Source organism: Salvelinus alpinus, chromosome 4, assembly GCF_045679555.1.
Source record: "Salvelinus alpinus chromosome 4, SLU_Salpinus.1, whole genome shotgun sequence".
Classification (NCBI taxonomy): Eukaryota; Metazoa; Chordata; class Actinopteri; order Salmoniformes; family Salmonidae; genus Salvelinus; species Salvelinus alpinus.
Genome location: NC_092089.1, coordinates 91,686,836 through 91,709,200, shown reverse-complemented (window position 1 = coordinate 91,709,200; position 22,365 = coordinate 91,686,836). Strand labels below are relative to the sequence as shown.

The window sequence follows — 22,365 nt, the reverse complement described above, 5'->3', positions numbered from 1 at the left end:
TCACAGTAGTCACAGGCCAGCAGACAGCATCACACCTACAGTACATTACAGTAGTCACAGGCCAGCAGACAGCATCACACCTACAGTACATTACAGTAGTCACAGGCCAGCAGACAGCATCACACCTACAGTACATTACAGTAGTCACAGGCCAGCAGACAGCATCACACCTACAGTACATTACAGTAGTCACAGGCCAGCAGACAGCATCACACTTACAGTACATTACAGTAGTCACAGGCCAGCAGACAGCATCACACCTACAGTACATTACAGTAGTCACAGGCCAGCAGACAGCATCACACCTACAGTACATTACAGTAGTCACAGGCCAGCAGACAGCATCACACCTACAGTACATTACAGTAGTCACAGGCCAGCAGACAGCATCACACCTACAGTACATTACAGTAGTCACAGGCCAGCAGACAGCATCACACCTACAGTACATTACAGTAGTCACAGGCCAGCAGACAGCATCACACATACAGTACATTACAGTAGTCACAGGCCAGCAGACAGCATCACACCTACAGTACAGTACAGTAGTCACAGGCCAGCAGACAGCATCACACCTACAGTACATTACAGTAGTCACAGGCCAGCAGACAGCATCACACCTACAGTACAGTACAGTAGTCACAGGCCAGCAGACAGCATCACACCTACAGTACATTACAGTAGTCACAGGCCAGCAGACAGCATCACACCTACAGTACATTACAGTAGTCACAGGCCAGCAGACAGCATCACACCTACAGTACATTACAGTACAGTAGTCACAGGCCAGCAGACAGCATCACACCTACAGTACATTACAGTAGTCACAGGCCAGCAGACAGCATCACACCTACAGTACATTACAGTAGTCACAGGCCAGCAGACAGCATCACACCTACAGTACATTACAGTAGTCACAGGCCAGCAGACAGCATCACACCTACAGTACATTACAGTAGTCACAGGCCAGCAGACAGCATCACACCTACAGTACATTACAGTAGTCACAGGCCAGCAGACAGCATCACACCAACAGTACATCACAGTAGTCACAGGCCAGCAGACAGCATCACACCTACAGTACATTACAGTAGTCACAGGCCAGCAGACAGCATCACACCTACAGTACATTACAGTAGTCACAGGCCAGCAGACAGCATCACACCTACAGTACATTACAGTAGTCACAGGCCAGCAGACAGCATCACACCTACAGTACATTACAGTAGTCACAGGCCAGCAGACAGCATCACACCTACAGTACATTACAGTAGTCACAGGCCAGCAGACAGCATCACACCTACAGTACATTACAGTAGTCACAGGCCAGCAGACAGCATCACACCTACAGTACATTACAGTAGTCACAGGCCAGCAGACAGCATCACACCTAGAGTACATTACAGTAGTCACAGGCCAGCAGACAGCATCACACCTACAGTACATTACAGTAGTCACAGGCCAGCAGACAGCATCACACCTAGAGTACATTACAGTAGTCACAGGCCAGCAGACAGCATCACACCAACAGTACATCACAGTAGTCACAGGCCAGCAGACAGCATCACACCTACAGTACATTACAGTAGTCACAGGCCAGCAGACAGCATCACACCTACAGTACATTACAGTAGTCACAGGCCAGCAGACAGCATCACACCTACAGCACATTACAGTAGTCACATGCCAGCAGACAGCATCACACCTACAGTACATTACAGTAGTCACAGGCCAGCAGACAGCATCACACCTACAGTACATTACAGTAGTCACAGGCCAGCAGACAGCATCACACCTACAGTACATTACAGTAGTCACAGGCCAGCAGACAGCATCACACCTACAGTACATTACAGTAGTCACAGGCCAGCAGACAGCATCACACCTACAGTACATTACAGTAGTCACAGGCCAGCAGACAGCATCACACCTACAGTACATTACAGTAGTCACAGGCCAGCAGACAGCATCACACCTACAGTACATTACAGTAGTCACAGGCCAGCAGACAGCATCACACCTACAGTACATTACAGTAGTCACAGGCCAGCAGACAGCATCACACCTAGAGTACATTACAGTAGTCACAGGCCAGCAGACAGCATCACACCTACAGTACATTACAGTAGTCACAGGCCAGCAGACAGCATCACACCTAGAGTACATTACAGTAGTCACAGGCCAGCAGACAGCATCACACCTACAGTACATTACAGTAGTCACAGGCCAGCAGACAGCATCACACCTAGAGTACATTACAGTAGTCACAGGCCAGCAGACAGCATCACACCTACAGTACATTACAGTAGTCACAGGCCAGCAGACAGCATCACACCTACAGTACATTACAGTAGTCACAGGCCAGCAGACAGCATCACACCTACAGTACATTACAGTAGTCACAGGCCAGCAGACAGCATCACACCTACAGTACATTACAGTAGTCACAGGCCAGCAGACAGCATCACACCTACAGTACATTACAGTAGTCACAGGCCAGCAGACAGCATCACACCTACAGTACATTACAGTAGTCACAGGCCAGCAGACAGCATCACACCTAGAGTACATTACAGTAGTCACAGGCCAGCAGACAGCATCACACCTACAGTACATTACAGTAGTCACAGGCCAGCAGACAGCATCACACCTAGAGTACATTACAGTAGTCACAGGCCAGCAGACAGCATCACACCAACAGTACATCACAGTAGTCACAGGCCAGCAGACAGCATCACACCTACAGTACATTACAGTAGTCACAGGCCAGCAGACAGCATCACACCTACAGTACATTACAGTAGTCACAGGCCAGCAGACAGCATCACACCTACAGCACATTACAGTAGTCACATGCCAGCAGACAGCATCACACCTACAGTACATTACAGTAGTCACAGGCCAGCAGACAGCATCACACCTACAGTACATTACAGTAGTCACAGGCCAGCAGACAGCATCACACCTAGAGTACATTACAGTAGTCACAGGCCAGCAGACAGCATCACACCTACAGTACATTACAGTAGTCACAGGCCAGCAGACAGCATCACACCTACAGTACATTACAGTAGTCACAGGCCAGCAGACAGCATCACACCTACAGTACATTACAGTAGTCACAGGCCAGCAGACAGCATCACACCTAGAGTACATTACAGTAGTCACAGGCCAGCAGACAGCATCACACCTAGAGTACATTACAGTAGTCACAGGCCAGCAGACAGCATCACACCTACAGTACATTACAGTAGTCACAGGCCAGCAGACAGCATCACACCTACAGTACATTACAGTAGTCACAGGCCAGCAGACAGCATCACACCTACAGTACATTACAGTAGTCACAGGCCAGCAGACAGCATCACACCTACAGTACATTACAGTAGTCACAGGCCAGCAGACAGCATCCCACCTAGAGTACATTACAGTAGTCACAGGCCAGCAGACAGCATCACACCTACAGTACATTACAGTAGTCACAGGCCAGCAGACAGCATCACACCTACAGTACATTACAGTAGTCACAGGCCAGCAGACAGCATCACACCTACAGTACATTACAGTAGTCACAGGCCAGCAGACAGCATCACACCTAGATTACATTACAGTAGTCACAGGCCAGCAGACAGCATCACACCTACAGTACATTACAGTAGTCACAGGCCAGCAGACAGCATCACACCTACAGTACATTACAGTAGTCACAGGCCAGCAGACAGCATCACACCTAGAGTACATTACAGTAGTCACAGGCCAGCAGACAGCATCACACCTACAGTACATTACAGTAGTCACAGGCCAGCAGACAGCATCACACCTAGAGTACATTACAGTAGTCACAGGCCAGCAGACAGCATCACACCAACAGTACATCACAGTAGTCACAGGCCAGCAGACAGCATCACACCTACAGTACATTACAGTAGTCACAGGCCAGCAGACAGCATCACACCTACAGTACATTACAGTAGTCACAGGCCAGCAGACAGCATCACACCTACAGCACATTACAGTAGTCACATGCCAGCAGACAGCATCACACCTACAGTACATTACAGTAGTCACAGGCCAGCAGACAGCATCACACCTACAGTACATTACAGTAGTCACAGGCCAGCAGACAGCATCACACCTAGAGTACATTACAGTAGTCACAGGCCAGCAGACAGCATCACACCTACAGTACATTACAGTAGTCACAGGCCAGCAGACAGCATCACACCTACAGTACATTACAGTAGTCACAGGCCAGCAGACAGCATCACACCTACAGTACATTACAGTAGTCACAGGCCAGCAGACAGCATCACACCTAGAGTACATTACAGTAGTCACAGGCCAGCAGACAGCATCACACCTAGAGTACATTACAGTAGTCACAGGCCAGCAGACAGCATCACACCTACAGTACATTACAGTAGTCACAGGCCAGCAGACAGCATCACACCTACAGTACATTACAGTAGTCACAGGCCAGCAGACAGCATCACACCTACAGTACATTACAGTAGTCACAGGCCAGCAGACAGCATCACACCTACAGTACATTACAGTAGTCACAGGCCAGCAGACAGCATCCCACCTAGAGTACATTACAGTAGTCACAGGCCAGCAGACAGCATCACACCTACAGTACATTACAGTAGTCACAGGCCAGCAGACAGCATCACACCTACAGTACATTACAGTAGTCACAGGCCAGCAGACAGCATCACACCTACAGTACATTACAGTAGTCACAGGCCAGCAGACAGCATCACACCTAGATTACATTACAGTAGTCACAGGCCAGCAGACAGCATCACACCTACAGTACATTACAGTAGTCACAGGCCAGCAGACAGCATCACACCTACAGTACATTACAGTAGTCACAGGCCAGCAGACAGCATCACACCTACAGTACATTACAGTAGTCACAGGCCAGCAGACAGCATCACACCTACAGTACATTACAGTAGTCACAGGCCAGCAGACAGCATCACACCTACAGTACATTACAGTAGTCACAGGCCAGCAGACAGCATCACACCTACAGTACATTACAGTAGTCACAGGCCAGCAGACAGCATCACACCTACAGTACAGTACAGTAGTCACAGGCCAGCAGACAGCATCACACCTACAGTACAGTACAGTAGTCACAGGCCAACAGACAGCATCACACCTACAGTACAGTACAGTAGTCACAGGCCAGCAGACAGCATCACACCAACAGTACATTACAGTAGTCACAGAACCCACTAAAATATATCTGTCCATAATACATAATCAGACAGGCCCCCTTTAATATCTGTCCACCCATGTCGGGTAACCCTGGCTGTTTTGTCGCTCCATCCCTTCCTCCTTCCATCCACTCCTTTCCTCGTCTCCTCTCTTCGCTCTCTCCCTCACTCCTCTTCCCACCCCACCTCCGTCCTCTCCCTACCCTCCTCTCCTCCCTCCACCCTCCATCCCACCCCTCCCCTACCTTACCCCTTGGCGTCCTTCCTCCTCTCCCTCCATCACTTCATCACGGTGACAGTGAACGGCGGTTGGTCTACCTGGACAACGTGGTCGGCGTGCAGCTCAGTTTGTGGGCGTGGCTGGCAGAGGAGGAGCCGCAGCTGCACCAATCCCACGCCGCTGAACGGGGGCGTGGCATGCGACGGACAGAATGTCCAGAAAAGTGCCTGCACCGCGACCTGCCCAGGTAACACCGCCCGCTCATCCACTCCCGGGCCTTCAGCTAGGCTACTTCCTGTCCTGTGGCTCCGCCTCTGCTTGGCTGTGATTGGCTTAGTCAGTTTGGCTTCCTGTGGCTGCCTGCTGCTTCCTGTGGCAAAACATTTTTTTGCGCTTTAGAGACATAATTTGTTCCTCTTTTGTTTGAGATTGGCTGCCCTTTTTTGTGCCAGATTTTTTTTTAGGTGTCAGTTTTTAATTGGGGAATCGGGTTGGTTGGTTGGTCTGTTGTTTGTCTGTGATTAGATTGAGTTGAGTAGAATGGTAAAATATACTTTTGTGTCATCAGTTTCTACACATCCCTGTTTCTCCTCCCTGTAGCCTGTAGTCTGTGCAGTAGAAACCATGTCCCTGCTTGTATCCCAAATGGCACCCTATTCACTATATAGCCCCTAGGGCCCTGGTCTAAAGTAGTGCACTATGTAGGGAATAGGGCCCTGGTCTAAAGTAGTACACTATATAGGGAATAGGGCCCTGGTCTAAAGTAGTGCACTACATAGGGAATAGGGCTCTGGTCTAAAGTAGTACACTACATAGGGAATAGGGCTCTGGTCTAAAGTAGTGCACTATATAGGGAATAGGGCCCTGGTCTAAAGTACTGCACTATATAGGGAATAGGGCTCTGGTCTAAAGTAGTACACTACATAGGGAATAGGGCTCTGGTCTAAAGTAGTGCACTATATAGGGAATAGGGCCCTGGTCTAAAGTACTGCACTATATAGGGAATAGGGCTCTGGTCTAAAGTAGTACACTACATAGGGAATAGGGCTCTGGTCTAAAGTAGTACACTATATAGGGAATAGGGTGCCATTTGGGGCGCAGAAATAAAGTGAAGTGTCAGAGCAGGCTACCGTACTGCATCTGTTATTGTTTGGCGCTCTGGTCAAGTAGAGACCAGAGAGAGAGAGAGAGAGAGAGAGAGAGAGAGAGAGAGAGAGAGAGAGAGAGAGAGAGAGAGAGAGAGAGAGAGAGAGAGAGAGAGAGAGAGAGAGAGAGAGAGAGAGAGAGAGAGAGAGAGAGAGAGAGAGAGAGAGAGAGAGAGAGAGAGAGAGAGAGAGAGAGAGAGAGAGAGGCTTTAGTCAGCCTGACCGCCAGAAAATATCCTATGCCCCGTCAACAGCAGAGAGCTAAACCCTCCACCTCCTTCTCTATCTTCTACTGTTCCTACTCCCTAGTACCTGAGTCTACTGCAACCAATCAGAGATCTCATTAGAACATCTCATTGCATCATCACTCCCAGGACAGGTAGTCAGACGTCACCCCTCACGGTAGCGTCAGGCTGGAGTGAAAGTAACATGGCCTCTTCGGGATACAACTAATGCTCCTAGAGGAGAGAAAAAAACCCACAGGGAACGGTAGGAGACAAACAGCAGCAGTAGGATGTAGAATCTGACAGCAACAAGAGGTGGATTTGTTCTGAGTAAAACAGTGCATTCATGGGTTCAATCTCAGAAGTACCCGGCGATGCAAGGTGCTCCCTATAACAAAGCAGGCAGAGCACCTCCGTAGGCTCTAAGGAGATTAAACGTGGACTCAGAATAGGCTAAAAATGTTTGGATCTCACCCCCCCCAAGAGTCTCCATGTAATTCCAACCCTAAGGGCACTGTAACACAAATTGCATTGTGGCCTGTGTGGGCAGTGTAGTGAGACAGAGGGGACTGAGCCTGTGTCCCAAATGGCGCCCTACCCCCTATATAGTGCACTACTTTTGTTTTCACCAGAGCTTTATCGGGAATAGGGTGGAATTTATAGTGCACTACAGTATATAGGGAGTAGGGTGCTATTTATAGTGCACTACAGTATATAGGGAGTAGGGTGCTATTTATAGTGCACTACAGTATATAGGGAATAGGGTGCTTTTTGTAGTGCACTACAGTATATGGGAGTAGGGTGCTATTTATAGTGCACTACATTATATAGGGAGTAGGGTGCTATTTATAGTGCACTACAGTATGTAGGGAGTAGGGTGCTATTTATAGTGCACTACAGTATATAGGGAGTAGGGTGCTATTTATAGTGCACTACAGTATATAGGGAGTAGGGTGCTATTTATAGTGCACTACAGTATGTAGGGAGTAGGGTGCTATTTATAGTGCACTACAGTATATAGGGAGTAGGGTGCTATTTATAGTGCACTATAGTATATAGGGAGTAGGGTGCTTTTTGTAGTGCACTACAGTATATAGGGAGTAGGGTGTCATTTTAGACGCATGGTGAAACTGAGGGGAGAGGCCAGAACCCCAGACACTGAATGTCCAGTCTGTAGATGAGGGACAGACTAGGGGCTTGAGGTCTATCTCAGCTCTCTGATGGTTCTGACTGTCCAGTCTGTAGATGAGGGACAGACTAGGGGCTTGAGGTCTATCACAGCTCTCTGATGGTTCTGACTGTCCAGTCTGTAGATGAGGGACAGACTAGGGGCTTGAGGTCTATCACAGCTCTCTGATGGTTCTGACTGTCCAGTCTGTAGATGAGGGACAGACTAGGGGCTTGAGGTCTATCACAGCTCTCTGATGGTTCTGACTGTCCAGTCTGTAGATGAGGGACAGACTAGGGGCTTGAGGTCTATCTCAGCTCTCTGATGGTTCTGACTGTCCAGTCTGTAGATGAGGGACAGACTAGGGCTTGAGGTCTATCACAGCTCTCTGATGGTTCTGACTGTCCAGTCTGTAGATGAGGGACAGACTAGGGGCTTGAGGTCTATCTCAGCTCTCTGATGGTTCTGACTGTCCAGTCTGTAGATGAGGGACAGACTAGGGCTTGAGGTCTATCACAGCTCTCTGATGGTTCTGACTGTCCAGTCTGTAGATGAGGGACAGACTAGGGCTTGAGGTCTATCTCAGCTCTCTGATGGTTCTGACTGTCCAGTCTGTAGATGAGGGACAGACTAGGGGCTTGAGGTCTATCTCAGCTCTCTGATGGTTCTGACTGTCCAGTCTGTAGATGAGGGACAGACTAGGGCTTGAGGTCTATCACAGCTCTCTGATGGTTCTGACTGTCCAGTCTGTAGATGAGGGACAGACTAGGGCTTGAGGTCTATCTCAGCTCTCTGATGGTTCTGACTGTCCAGTCTGTAGATGAGGGACAGACTAGGGCTTGAGGTCTATCACAGCTCTCTGATGGTTCTGACTGTCCAGTCTGTAGATGAGGGACAGACTAGGGCTTGAGGTCTATCTCAGCTCTCTGATGGTTCTGCTTTGTCCAGTCTGTAGATGAGGGACAGACTAGGGGCTTGAGGTCTATCACAGCTCTCTGATGGTTCTGCTTTGTCCGTATGCAACAGAGGGGAATTGACTGCTGGAAAGAACTGCATAGCTCCTTTCTGTTTCTAAGAGTGTAGGGAATAGTGTGTAGGGAATAGTGTGTAGGGAATAGTGTGTAGGCAATAGTGTGTAGGGAATAGTGTGTAGGGAATAGTGTGTAGGGAATAGTGTGTAGGGAATAGTGTGTAGGGAATAGTGTGTAGGGAATAGTGTGCTGGAAAAAGTGTGTAGGCAATAGTGTGTAGGGAATAGTGTGTAGGCAATAGTGTGTAGGGAATAGTGTGTAGGGAATAGTGTGTAGGGAATAGTGTGTAGGGAATAGTGTGTAGGGAATAGTGTGCTGGAAAAAGTGTGTAGGCAATAGTGTGTAGGCAATAGTGTGTAGGGAATAGTGTGTAGGGAATAGTGTGTAGGGAATAGTGTGTAGGGAATAGTGTGTAGGGAATAGTGTGTAGGGAATAGTGTGTAGGGAATAGTGTGCTGGAAAAAGTGTGTAGGCAATAGTGTGTAGGGAATAGTGTGTAGGGAATAGTGTGTAGGGAATAGTGTGTAGGGAATAGTGTGTAGGCAATAGTGTGTAGGGAATAGTGTGTAGGGAATAGTTTGCAGGGAATAGTGTGTAGGGAATAGTGTGCAGGGAATAGTGTGTAATTAGTACCATAATCCATGACCGTGTCTGGTTCAATGTAATCTACTATATGGGTAGACTGAGAGACTGTTAGACAGGAGAATTAATGGATGACATTTGGAGCTGTGTGATGCACAGTAGATTCAGAGATGTGACCCTCAGTGTGAATCATTTAGATGGAGGATTTGACACGTCTGACATTTGAATACAGTAACTAGTGGTCAAGGTTTGTTTATGTGGGGGGTATGGGGAGGGGGGGTATGGGGGGGTATGGAGGGGTATGGGGTGGGGGGGTATGGAGGGGTATGGGGGGGGTGTATGTGGGGGGGGGGTATGAGGGGTGAAGGCAGAGTGGTGTGGAGGCAGACAGAAAGACACACACATACTGCATGATGCTGAGCAGAACGTGTCAGAGGGGACTGAGGACACAGCCTCAGTCCCCTCTGTCTAGACTGAAAGCTTGTTAGGACTGAGCTTGTGATTCATTTTTTTTTTTTTTTTTTTTTTTTTCTGTCAGTGTATTTTTGTATTTTAACTTGCAGCTTTCTAAATGATACTCGTTGTAGCAGCAATCCTGATTCAATAAACCACTCTTTATCCAGAGGCAGAATTCTTTGTTAATTATTAGTTATTTTTTTGTGCTTTTGATGTTCTTCGGTTTTTGTATAAAATAATGAATGAATTATATGTTCCTGCGATAGAGTTCTATAGTTATATATATATATAGAGTTATATGTTCCAGCAATAGAGTGTGCTTTAATTCAAGGTTGTAGTGACTGGTTTGTGTGAATAGGAATTTTTAAAACATCAATTCTGAACAGCAGTGTGAGTCATGCAACTTTTAGGAAATTAGTAAATGTCTTGTCACCCAATCAAATGGATGAATATAGCAGAGGTACCCAATCAAAGCTCTTCTCTGTCCTGGCACCACAATGGATGACTATAGCAGAGACACCCTGTCAAGTGGATGACTATAGCAGAGATACCCAGTCAAGTGGATGACTATAGCAGAGATACCCAGTCAAGTGGATGACTATAGCAGAGATACCCAGTCAAGTGGATGATTATAGCAGAGATACCCAGTCAAGTGGATGATTATAGCAGAGATACCCAGTCAAGTGGATGACTATAGCAGAGATACCCAGTCAAGTGGATGATTATAGCAGAGATACCCAGTCAAGTGGATGATTATAGCAGAGATACCCAGTCAAGTGGATGACTATAGCAGAGATACCCAGTCAAGTGGATGACTATAGCAGAGATACCCAGTCAAGTGGATGATTATAGCAGAGATACCCAGTCAAGTGGATGACTATAGCAGAGATACCCAGTCAAGTGGATGATTATAGCAGAGATACCCAGTCAAGTGGATGACTATAGCAGAGATACACAGTCAAGTGGATGACTATAGCAGAGATACCCAGTCAAGTGGATGATTATAGCAGCGATACACAGTCAAGTGGATGACTATAGCAGAGATACCCAGTCAAGTGGATGATTATAGCAGAGATACCCAGTCAAGTGGATGACTATAGCAGAGATACACAGTCAAGTGGATGACTATAGCAGAGATACCCAGTCAAGTGGATGACTATAGCAGAGATACACAGTCAAGTGGATGATTATAGCAGAGATACCCAGTCAAGTGGATGATTATAGCAGAGATACCCAGTCAAGTGGATGATTATAGCAGAGATACCCAGTCAAGTGGATGATTATAGCAGAGATACCCAGTCAAGTTGATGATTATAGCAGAGATACCCAGTCAAGTGGATGACTATAGCAGAGATACCCTGTCAAGTGGATGACTATAGCAGAGATACCCAGTCAAGTGGATGATTATAGCAGAGATACCCAGTCAAGTGGATGATTATAGCAGAGATACCCAGTCAAGTGGATGACTATAGCAGAGATACCCAGTCAAGTGGATGACTATAGCAGAGATACCCAGTCAAGTGGATGATTATAGCAGAGATACCCAGTCAAGTGGATGATTATAGCAGAGATACCCAGTCAAGTGGATGATTATAGCAGAGATACCCAGTCAAGTGGATGACTATAGCAGAGATACCCAGTCAAGTGGATGATTATAGCAGAGATACCCAGTCAAGTGGATGATTATAGCAGAGATACCCAGTCAAGTGGATGATTATAGCAGAGATACCCAGTCAAGTGGATGATTATAGCAGAGATACCCAGTCAAGTGGATGATTATAGCAGAGATACCCAGTCAAGTGGATGATTATAGCAGAGATACAGAGTCAAGTGGATGACTATAGCAGAGATACCCAGTCAAGTGGATGATTATAGCAGAGATACCCAGTCAAGTGGATGACTATAGCAGAGATACACAGTCAAGTGGATGACTATAGCAGAGATACCCAGTCAAGTGGATGACTATAGCAGAGATACACAGTCAAGTGGATGATTATAGCAGAGATACCCAGTCAAGTGGATTTTTTTAATTTTTATTTCACCTTTATTTAACCAGGTAGGCTAGTTGAGAACAAGTTCTCATTTACAATTGCGACCTGGCCAAGATAAAGCACAGCAGTTCGACACATACAACAACACATAGTTACACATGGAGTAAAACAAACATACAGTCAATAATACAGTGAAAAATAAGTCTATATACAATGTGAACAAGTGAGGTGAGATAAGGGAGGTGAAAGGCAAACAAAATATATATATAAATAAATAAAAATATAAAAAGGCCATGGTGGCGAAGTAAATACAATATAGCAAGTAAAAAAAAGTTTTAAAAAAAACACTGGAATGGTTGGTTTGCAGTGGAAGAATGTGCAAAGTAGAGATAGAAATTATTGGGTGCAAAGGAGCAAAATAAATAAATAAATACAGTAGGTAAAGAGGTAGTTGTTTGGGCTAAATTATAGATGGGCTATGTACAGGTGCAGTAATCTGTGAGCTGCTCTGACAGCTGGTGCTTAAAGCTAGTGAGGGAGATAAGTGTTTCCAGTTTCAGAGATTTTTGTAGTTCGTTCCAGTCATTGGCAGCAGAGAACTGGAAGGAGAGGCGGCCAAAGGAAGAATTGGTTTTGGGGGTGACCAGAGAGATATACCTGCTGAAGCGCGTGCTACAGGTAGGTGCTGCTATGGTGACCAGCGAGCTGAGATAAGGGGGGACTTTACCTAGCAGGGTCTTGTAGATGACCTGGAGCCAGTGGGTTTGGCGACGAGTATGAAGCGAGGGCCAGCCAACGAGAGCGTACAGGTCGCAGTGGTGGGTAGTATATGGGGCTTTGGTGACAAAACGGATGGCACTGTGATAGACTGCATCCAATTTATTGAGTAGAGTGTTGGAGGCTATTTTGTAAATTGGATGACTATAGCAGAGATACCCAGTCAAGTGGATGATTATAGCAGAGATACCCAGTCAAGTGGATGACTATAGCAGAGATACCCAGTCAAGTGGATGATTATAGCAGAGATACCCAGTCAAGTGGATGATTATAGCAGAGATACCCAGTCAAGTGGATGACTATAGCAGAGATACCCAGTCAAGTGGATGATTATAGCAGAGATACCCAGTCAAGTGGATGACTATAGCAGAGATACCCAGTCAAGTGGATGATTATAGCAGAGATACCCAGTCAAGTGGATGAATGAGGGGGAATATACTCCAGGAAGAGGGGGAACATGAAGAAGGAATTGGGGGAACAACACCTATGAAACAACAAACAACCTGATGAGATGTCTAATAGCGCGCGTGTGTGTGTGTGTGTGTGTGTGTGTGTGTGTGTGTGTGTGTGTGTGTGTGTGTGTGTGTGTGCGTGCGTGCGTGCGTGCGTGCGTGCGTGCGTGCGTGCGTGCGTGCGTGCGTGCGTGCGTGCGTGCGTGCGTGCGTGCGTGCGTGCGTGCGTGCGTGCGTGCGTGCGTGCGTGCGTGCGTGCGTGCGTGCGTGCGTGCGTGTGTGTGTGTGTGTGCCTACGTGCATGCGTGGATGTATTCAGTCAGTAAGTCACTGCAGGCATTAGAGACAGTTTATAACTGTTCATAGTAATATAATCCTTAGAGACAGTTTATAACTGTCCATAGTAATATAATCCTTAGAGACAGTTTATAACTGTTCATAGTAATATCATCCTTAGAGACAGTTTATAACTGTTCATAGTAATATAATCCTTAGAGACAGTTTATAACTGTCCATAGTAATATCATCCTTAGAGACAGTTTATAACTGTTCATAGTAATATAATCCTTAGAGACAGTTTATAACTGTCCATAGTAATATAATCCTTAGAGACAGTTTATAACTGTTCAGAGTAATATAATCCTTAGAGACAGCTTATAACTGTTCATAGTAATATAATCCTTCGAGACAGTTTATAACTGTTCATAGTAATATAATCCTTAGAGACAGCTTATAACTGTTCATAGTAATATAATCCTTAGAGACAGTTTATAACTGGTCATAGTAATATATTCCTTAGAGACAGTTTATAACTGTTCATAGTAATATATTCCTTAGAGACAGTTTATAACTGGTCATAGTAATATATTCCTTAGAGACAGTTTATAACTGGTCATAGTAATATATTCCTTAGAGACAGTTTATAACTGGTCATAGTAATATATTCCTTAGAGACAGTTTATAACTGTTCATAGTAATATAATCCTTAGAGACAGTTTATAACTGTTCATAGTAATATAATCCTTAGAGACAGTTTATAACTGTTCAGAGTAATATAATCCTTAGAGACAGTTTATAACTGTTCATAGTAATATAATCCTTAGAGACAGTTTATAACTGTTCAGAGTAATATAATCCTTAGAGACAGTTTATAACTGGTCATAGTAATATATTCCTTAGAGACAGTTTATAACTGTTCAGAGTAATATAATCCTTAGAGACAGTTTATAACTGTTCATAGTAATATAATCCTTCGAGACAGTTTATAACTCTTCATAATGATATACACCATTTAGCAGATATTTTATCCAGAAAGATATACAGTCATGCATACATTGTACCTATGGGTGGCCCCAGCAGGAATCAAACCCACAATCCTTTGCACCATGCTCTACCCACTGAGCCACACGGCATTCATTTCATATTCCAGTTTCTTTCATTTTCATTTTATTACAGACCTGCCTCCTCTCCCCTCCCCTACTGGGTTATTGTATTACAGACCTGCCCCCCTCTCCCCACCCCTACTGGGTTAATGTATTACAGACCTGCCTCCTCTCCCCTCCCCCACTGGGTTATTGTATTACAGACCTGCCTCCTCTCCCCTCCCCTCCTGGGTTATTGTTTTACAGACCTGCCTCCTCTCCTCTCCCCTACTGGGTTAATGTATTACAGACCTGCCTCCTCTCCCCTCCCCTACTGGGTTAATGTATTACAGACCTGCCTCCTCTCCTCTCCCCTACTGGGTTAATGTATTACAGACCTTCCTCCTCTCCTCTCCCCTACTGGGTTATTGTATTACAGACCTGCCTCCTCTCCCCTCCCCTACTGGGTTATTGTATTACAGACCTGCCTCCTCTCCCCTCCCCTACTGGGTTAATGTATTACAGACCTGCCTCCTCTCCTCTCCCCTACTGGGTTAATGTATTACAGACCTGCCTCCTCTCCCCTCCCCTACTGGGTTCATGTATTACAGACCTGCCTCCTCTCCTCTCCCAGACCTGCCTCCTCTCCCCTCCCCTCGCCTACTGGGTTAATGTATTACAGACCTTCCTCCTCTCCCCTCCCCTCGCCTACTGGGTTAATGTATTACAGACCTGCCTCCTCTCCTCTCCCCTACTGGGTTATTGTATTACAGACCTGCCTCCTCTCCCCTCCCCTCGCCTACTGGGTTAATGTATTACAGACCTGCCTCCTCTCCTCTCCCCTACTGGGTTAATGTATTACAGACCTGCCTCCTCTCCCCTCCCCTACTGGGTTAATGTATTACAGACCTGCCTCCTCTCCCCTCCCCTCCTGGGTTAATGTATTACAGACCTGCCTCCTCTCCCCTCCCCTACTGGGTTAATGTATTACAGACCTGCCTCCTCTCCCCTCCCCCACTGGGTTATTGTATTACAGACCTGCCTCCTCTCCCCTCCCCTCCTGGGTTATTGTTTTACAGACCTGCCTCCTCTCCTCTCCCCTACTGGGTTAATGTATTACAGACCTGCCTCCTCTCCCCTCCCCTACTGGGTTAATGTATTACAGACCTGCCTCCTCTCCTCTCCCCTACTGGGTTAATGTATTACAGACCTTCCTCCTCTCCTCTCCCCTACTGGGTTATTGTATTACAGACCTGCCTCCTCTCCCCTCCCCTACTGGGTTATTGTATTACAGACCTGCCTCCTCTCCCCTCCCCTACTGGGTTAATGTATTACAGACCTGCCTCCTCTCCTCTCCCCTACTGGGTTAATGTATTACAGACCTGCCTCCTCTCCCCTCCCCTACTGGGTTCATGTATTACAGACCTGCCTCCTCTCCTCTCCCCTACTGGGTTATTGTATTACAGACCTGCCTCCTCTCCCCTCCCCTCGCCTACTGGGTTAATGTATTACAGACCTTCCTCCTCTCCCCTCCCCTCGCCTACTGGGTTAATGTATTACAGACCTGCCTCCTCTCCTCTCCCCTACTGGGTTATTGTATTACAGACCTGCCTCCTCTCCCCTCCCCTCGCCTACTGGGTTAATGTATTACAGACCTGCCTCCTCTCCTCTCCCCTACTGGGTTAATGTATTACAGACCTGCCTCCTCTCCCCTCCCCTACTGGGTTCATGTATTACAGACCTGCCTCCTCTCCCCTCCCCTACTGGGTTCATGTATTACAGACCTGCCTCCTCTCCTCTCCCCTACTGGGTTATTGTATTACAGACCTGCCTCCTCTCCCCTCCCCTCGCCTACTGGGTTAATGTATTACAGACCTGCCTCCTCTCCCCTCCCCTCGCCTACTGGGTTATTGTATTACAGACCTGTCTCCTCTCCCCTCCCCTACTGGGTTATTGTTTTACAGACCTGCCTCCTCTCCCCTCCCCTACTGGGTTCATGTATTACAGACCTGCCTCCTCTCCTCTCCCCTACTGGGTTAATGTATTACAGACCTGCCTCCTCTCCTCTCCCCTACTGGGTTAATGTATTACAGACCTGCCTCCTCTCCCCTCCCCTACTGGGTTCATGTATTACAGACCTGCCTCCTCTCCCCTCCCCTACTGGGTTAATGTATTACAGACCTGCCTCCTCTCCTCTCCCCTACTGGGTTAATGTATTACAGACCTGCCTCCTCTCCTCTCCCCTACTGGGTTAATGTATTACAGACCTGCCTCCTCGCCCCTCCCCTACTGGGTTAATGTATTACAGACCTGCCTCCTCTCCCCTCCCCTACTGGGTTATTGTATTACAGACCTGCCTCCTCTCCCCTCCCCTCCCCTCCTGGGTTAATGTATTACAGACCTGCCCCCCTCTCCCCACCCCTACTGGGTTAATGTATTACAGACCTCCTCTCCTCTCCCCTCCCCTACTGGGTTATTGTATTACAGACCTGCCTCCTCTCCCCTCCCCTCGCCTACTGGGTTAATGTATTACAGACCTGCCTCCTCTCCCCTCCCCTACTGGGTTAATGTATTACAGACCTGCCTCCTCTCCCCTCCCCTACTGGGTTCATGTATTACAGACCTGCCTCCTCTCCTCTCCCCTACTGGGTTAATGTATTACAGACCTGCCTCCTCTCCCCTCCCCTACTGGGTTAATGTATTACAGACCTGCCTCCTCTCCCCTCCCCTACTGGGTTATTGTATTACAGACCTGCCTCCTCTCCCCTCCCCTCCCTTCCTGGGTTAATGTATTACAGACCTCCCTCCTCTCCCCTCCCCTACTGGGTTAATGTATTACAGACCTGCCTCCTCTCCCCTCCCCTCCTGGGTTATTGTATTACAGACCTGCCTCCTCTCCCCTCCCCTACTGGGTTAATGTTTTACAGACCTGCCTCCTCTCCTCTCCCATACTGGGTTATTGTTTTACAGACCGGCCTCCTCTCCTCTCCTCTCCCCTACTGGGTTATTGTTTTACAGACCTGCCTCCTCTCCTCTCCCCTACTGGGTTATTGTATTATAGACCTGCCTCCTCTCCCCTCCCCTCCTGGGTTATTGTATTACAGACCTGCCTCCTCTCCCCTCCCCTCCCCTCCTGGGATATTGTATTACAGACCTGCCTCCCCTCCTCTCCCCTCCTGGGTTAATGTATTACAGACCTGACTCCTCTCCCCTCCCCTCCTGGGTTATTGTATTACAGACCTGCCTCCTCTCCTCTCCTCTCCCCTCCTGGGTTATTGTATTACAGACCTGCCTCCTCTCCCCTCCCCTACTGGGTTAATGTATTACAGACCTGCCTCCTCTCCTCTCCCCCACTGGGTTATTGTATTACAGACCTGCTTCCTCTCCCCTCCCCTCCTGGGTTATTGTATTACAGACCTGCCTCCTCTCCTCTCCCCTACTGGGTTAATGTATTACAGACCTGCCTCTTCTCCCCTCCCCTACTGGGTTCATGTATTACAGACCTGCCTCCTCTCCCCTCCCCTACTGGGTTAATGTATTACAGACCTGCCTCCTCTCCCCTCCCCTACTGGGTTCATGTATTACAGACCTGCCTCCTCTCCCCTCCCCTACTCTACTCTACAACCTACTGTGCCGGGTGATTGAAAAAATCTACTGTGTTGCTTTAAAGAAACAAAGTGTTGACATCAGTGGAGTTGGAACAGAGGTGTGATTTATGTTTTCCCACTTTGTTTACAGAATAAGTAGCAGTTGTTGCAGAGTGAGTGGTTTGTGAGTGGCTAGTTTTTTTTTTGTTTTTTTTCTTGAATTCAAAGAAACATTGATAAACAACAAAGCTGTCTTCTCCCAGTCGTGTGATAGTCACATCTCCGCTCAGACTTTCAAAACAGTCTTCATACCACCACGCATTCCGTTCCTTCCTTTCATTCCGTTCTATCCGTCATGAAGAAGTTTGCATTCCTGCCCTCCTCCTGTTACTTATACAATTCAATTCAATATGGGAAACATATGTTAAATATTGCCCAAGTATTTGAAATAGATAATAAACAAAAGTGTAATAAACTATTTTAAAAAATAATTACACATACAGAAGTTCCAAAGAGATCGAGACATTTCAAATGTCATATTACGTTTGTATACAGTGTTGCAACCAAGTACAAAAGGGAAAATAAATCAACATAAATATGGGTTGAATTTACAATGGTGTTTGTTCTTCACTGGTTGCCCTTTTCTTGTGGCAACAGGTCACACATCTTGCTGCTGTGATGTCACACTGTGGTATTTCACCCAGTAGATATGGGTGTTTATCAAAATTGGATTTGTTTTCGAATAAGTGTAATCTAATGGAAATATGTGTCTCTAATATGGTCATACATTGGGCAGGAGGTTAGGAAGTGCAGCTCAGTTTCCACCTCATTTTGTGGGCAGTGTTGCACATAGCCTGTCTTCTCTTGAGAGCCAGGTCTGCCTACGGCGGCCTTTCTCAATAGCAAGGCTGTGCTCACTGAGTCTGTAGAATAGTTTCCGGCGTTGCACCCTGAGCCCCTAACAACTAACTATCACCATAACACTGGCTTTGTTTCGTGTTATGGTAACAGTGGTGGATATATCATAGGCTTTTATAGGTGCTCTATGTTTTCATAGTAGCTCACCTGCTAGTGACCTTAGCCCAGCGTGCTAGCATCCCTCTCCTCTATAAAGCTCTGCTGCTCACCTAGCTCACCTGCTAGTGACCTTAGCCCAGCGTGCTAGCATCCCTCTCCTCTATAAAGCTCTGCTGCTCACCTAGCTCACCTGCTAGTGACCTTAGCCCAGCGTGCTAGCATCCCTCTCCTCTATAAAGCTCTGCTGCTCACCTAGCTCACCTGCTAGTGACCTTAGCCCAGCGGGCTAGCATCCCTCTCCTCTATAAAGCTCTGCTGCTCACCTAGCTCACCTGCTAGTGACCTTAGCCCAGCGTGCTAGCATCCATCTCCTCTATAAAGCTCTGCTGCTCACCTAGCTCACCTGCTAGTGACCTTAGCACAGCGTGCTAGCATCCCTCTCCTCTATAAAGATCTGCTGCTCACCTAGCTCACCTGCTAGTGACCTTAGCCCAGCGTGCTAGCATCCCTCTCCTCTATATAGCTCTGCTGCTCACCTAGCTCACCTGCTAGTGACCTTAGCCCAGCGTGCTAGCATCCCTCTCCTCTATAAAGCTCTGCTGCTCACCTAGCTCACCTGCTAGTGACCTTAGCCCAGCGTGCTAGCATCCCTCTCCTCTATAAAGCTCTGCTGCTCACCTAGCTCACCTGCTAGTGACCTTAGCCCAGCGTGCTAGCATCCCTCTCCTCTATAAAGCTCTGCTGCTCACCTAGCTCACCTGCTAGTGACCTTAGCCCAGCGTGCTAGCATCCCTCTCCTCTATAAAGCTCTGCTGCTCACCTAGCTCACCTGCTAGTGACCTTAGCCCAGCGTGCTAGCATCCATCTCCTCTATAAAGCTCTGCTGCTCACCTAGCTCACCTGCTAGTGACCTTAGCACAGCGTGCTAGCATCCCTCTCCTCTATAAAGATCTGCTGCTCACCTAGCTCACCTGCTAGTGACCTTAGCCCAGCGTGCTAGCATCCCTCTCCTCTATATAGCTCTGCTGCTCACCTAGCTCACCTGCTAGTGACCTTAGCCCAGCGTGCTAGCATCCCTCTCCTCTATAAAGCTCTGCTGCTCACCTAGCTCACCTGCTAGTGACCTTAGCCCAGCGTGCTAGCATCCCTCTCCTCTATAAAGCTCTGCTGCTCACCTAGCTCACCTGCTAGTGACCTTAGCCCAGCGTGCTAGCATCCCTTTCCTCTATAAAGCTCTGCTGCTCACCTAGCTCACCTGCTAGTGACCTTAGCCCAGCGTGCTAGCATCCATCTCCTCTATAAAGCTCTGCTGCTCACATCATTATCCTCTTGAATGAAAACAAAGAGAGTATCATCTTATACACACTGTTGTACTGCTCAGCTATTACAGCGCCTGGCAAAAGTATTCATCCCCCTTGACGTTTTTTCCTATTTTGTTACATTACAACCTGTAATTTAAATTTATTTTTATTTGGATTTCATGTAATGGACATACACAAAATAGTCCAAATTGGTGAAGTGAAATGAAACAAATCATTTGTAAAAAAAAAAAATCAAAACAGAAAAGCTGTGCGTGCATATTTATTCATCCCTTTTGCTATGAAGCCCCTAAATAAGATCTGGTGCAACCAATTACCTTCACAAGTCACATAATTAGTTAAATAAAGTCCACCTGTCTGCAATCTAAGTGTCACATGATCTGTCACATGGTCTCAGTATATATACACCTGTTCTGAAAGGCCCCAGAGTTTGCAACACCACTAAGCAAGGGACACCACCAAGCAAGCGGCATCATGAGCACCAAGGAGCTCTCCAAACAGGTCAGGGACAAAGTTGTGGAGAAGTACAGATCAGGGTTGGGTTATGAAAAAATATCAGAAACTTTGATCATCCCACGGAGCACCATTATATCCATTATAAATAAAATGGAAAGAATATGGCACCACAACAAACCTGCCAAGAGAGGGCCGCCCACCAAAACTCACAGACCAGGCAAGGAGGGCATTAATCAGAGAGGCAACAAAGAGACCAAAGATAAACCTGAAGGAGCTGCAAAGCTCCACAGCGAGATTGGAGTATCTGTCCATAGGACCACTTTAAGCCGTACACTCCACAGAGCTGGGCTTTACAGAAGAGTGTCCAGAAAAAAAGCCATTGCTTAAATAAAAAATAAAAAAACACATTTGGTGTTTGCCAAAAGGCATGGAGACTCTCCAAACATATGGAAGAAGGTACTCTGGTCAGATGAGACTAAAATTGAGCTTTTTGGCCATCAAGGAAAAGCTGTCTGGCGCAAACCTAACACCTCTCATCACCCTGAGAACACCATCCCCACTGTGAAGCATGGTGGTGGCAGCATCATGCTGTGGGGATGTTTTTCATTGGCAGGGACTGGGAAACTGGTCAGAATTGAAGGAATGATGGATGGCGCTAAATACAGGGAAATTCTTGAGGGAAACCTGTTTCAGTTTTCCAGAGATTTGAGACTGGGACAGAGGTTCACCTTCAGCATGACAATGACCCTAAGCATACTGCTAAAGCAACACTCGGGTGGTTTAAGGGGAAACATTTAAATGTCTTGGAATGGCCTAGTCAAAGCCCAGACCTTAATCCAATTGAGAATCTGTGGTATGACTTAACTATTGCTGGACACCAGCGGAACCCATCCAACTTGAAGGAGCTGGAGCAGTTTTGCCTTGAAGAATGGGCAAAAATCCCAGTGGCTAGATGTGCCAAGCTTATAGAGAGACATACCCCAAGAGACTTGCAGCTGTAATTGCTACAAAAGGTGGCTCTACAAAGTATTGACTTGGGGGGGGGGGGGGGGTGAATAGTTATGCACGCTCAAGTTTTCTGTTTGTCTTATTTCTTGTTTGTTTCACAATAAAAAAATAATTTCCATCTTCAAAATGGTAGGCATATTGTGTAAATCTAATGATACAACCCCCCTCCCAAAAATACATTTTATTTCCAGTTTGTAATACAACAAAATAGGAAAAATGCCAAGGGGGGTGAATACTTTCGCAAGCCACTGTAGCATCTAACTCTGTCCATCTCCTGTTACGTTTCATAAACCACAGGATTTTCTTGTGGAATGAAAACAAAGCAAGCAGAACTACACAATGT

General features: G+C 46.9%; 1 protein-coding gene across 1 annotated transcript in view; it reads left to right on the top strand.

The window, feature by feature from the left end:
* The window catches only part of LOC139574675 (netrin receptor UNC5A-like), a 623,219-nt gene that overhangs the window by 471,607 nt on the left and 129,247 nt on the right, over positions 1–22,365 (top strand). The window contains exon 6 of the mRNA XM_071399451.1: positions 5,528–5,695. Coding sequence (XP_071255552.1) covers positions 5,528–5,695 — 168 coding nt within the window. The remainder of the gene's footprint in view (positions 1–5,527; positions 5,696–22,365) is intronic.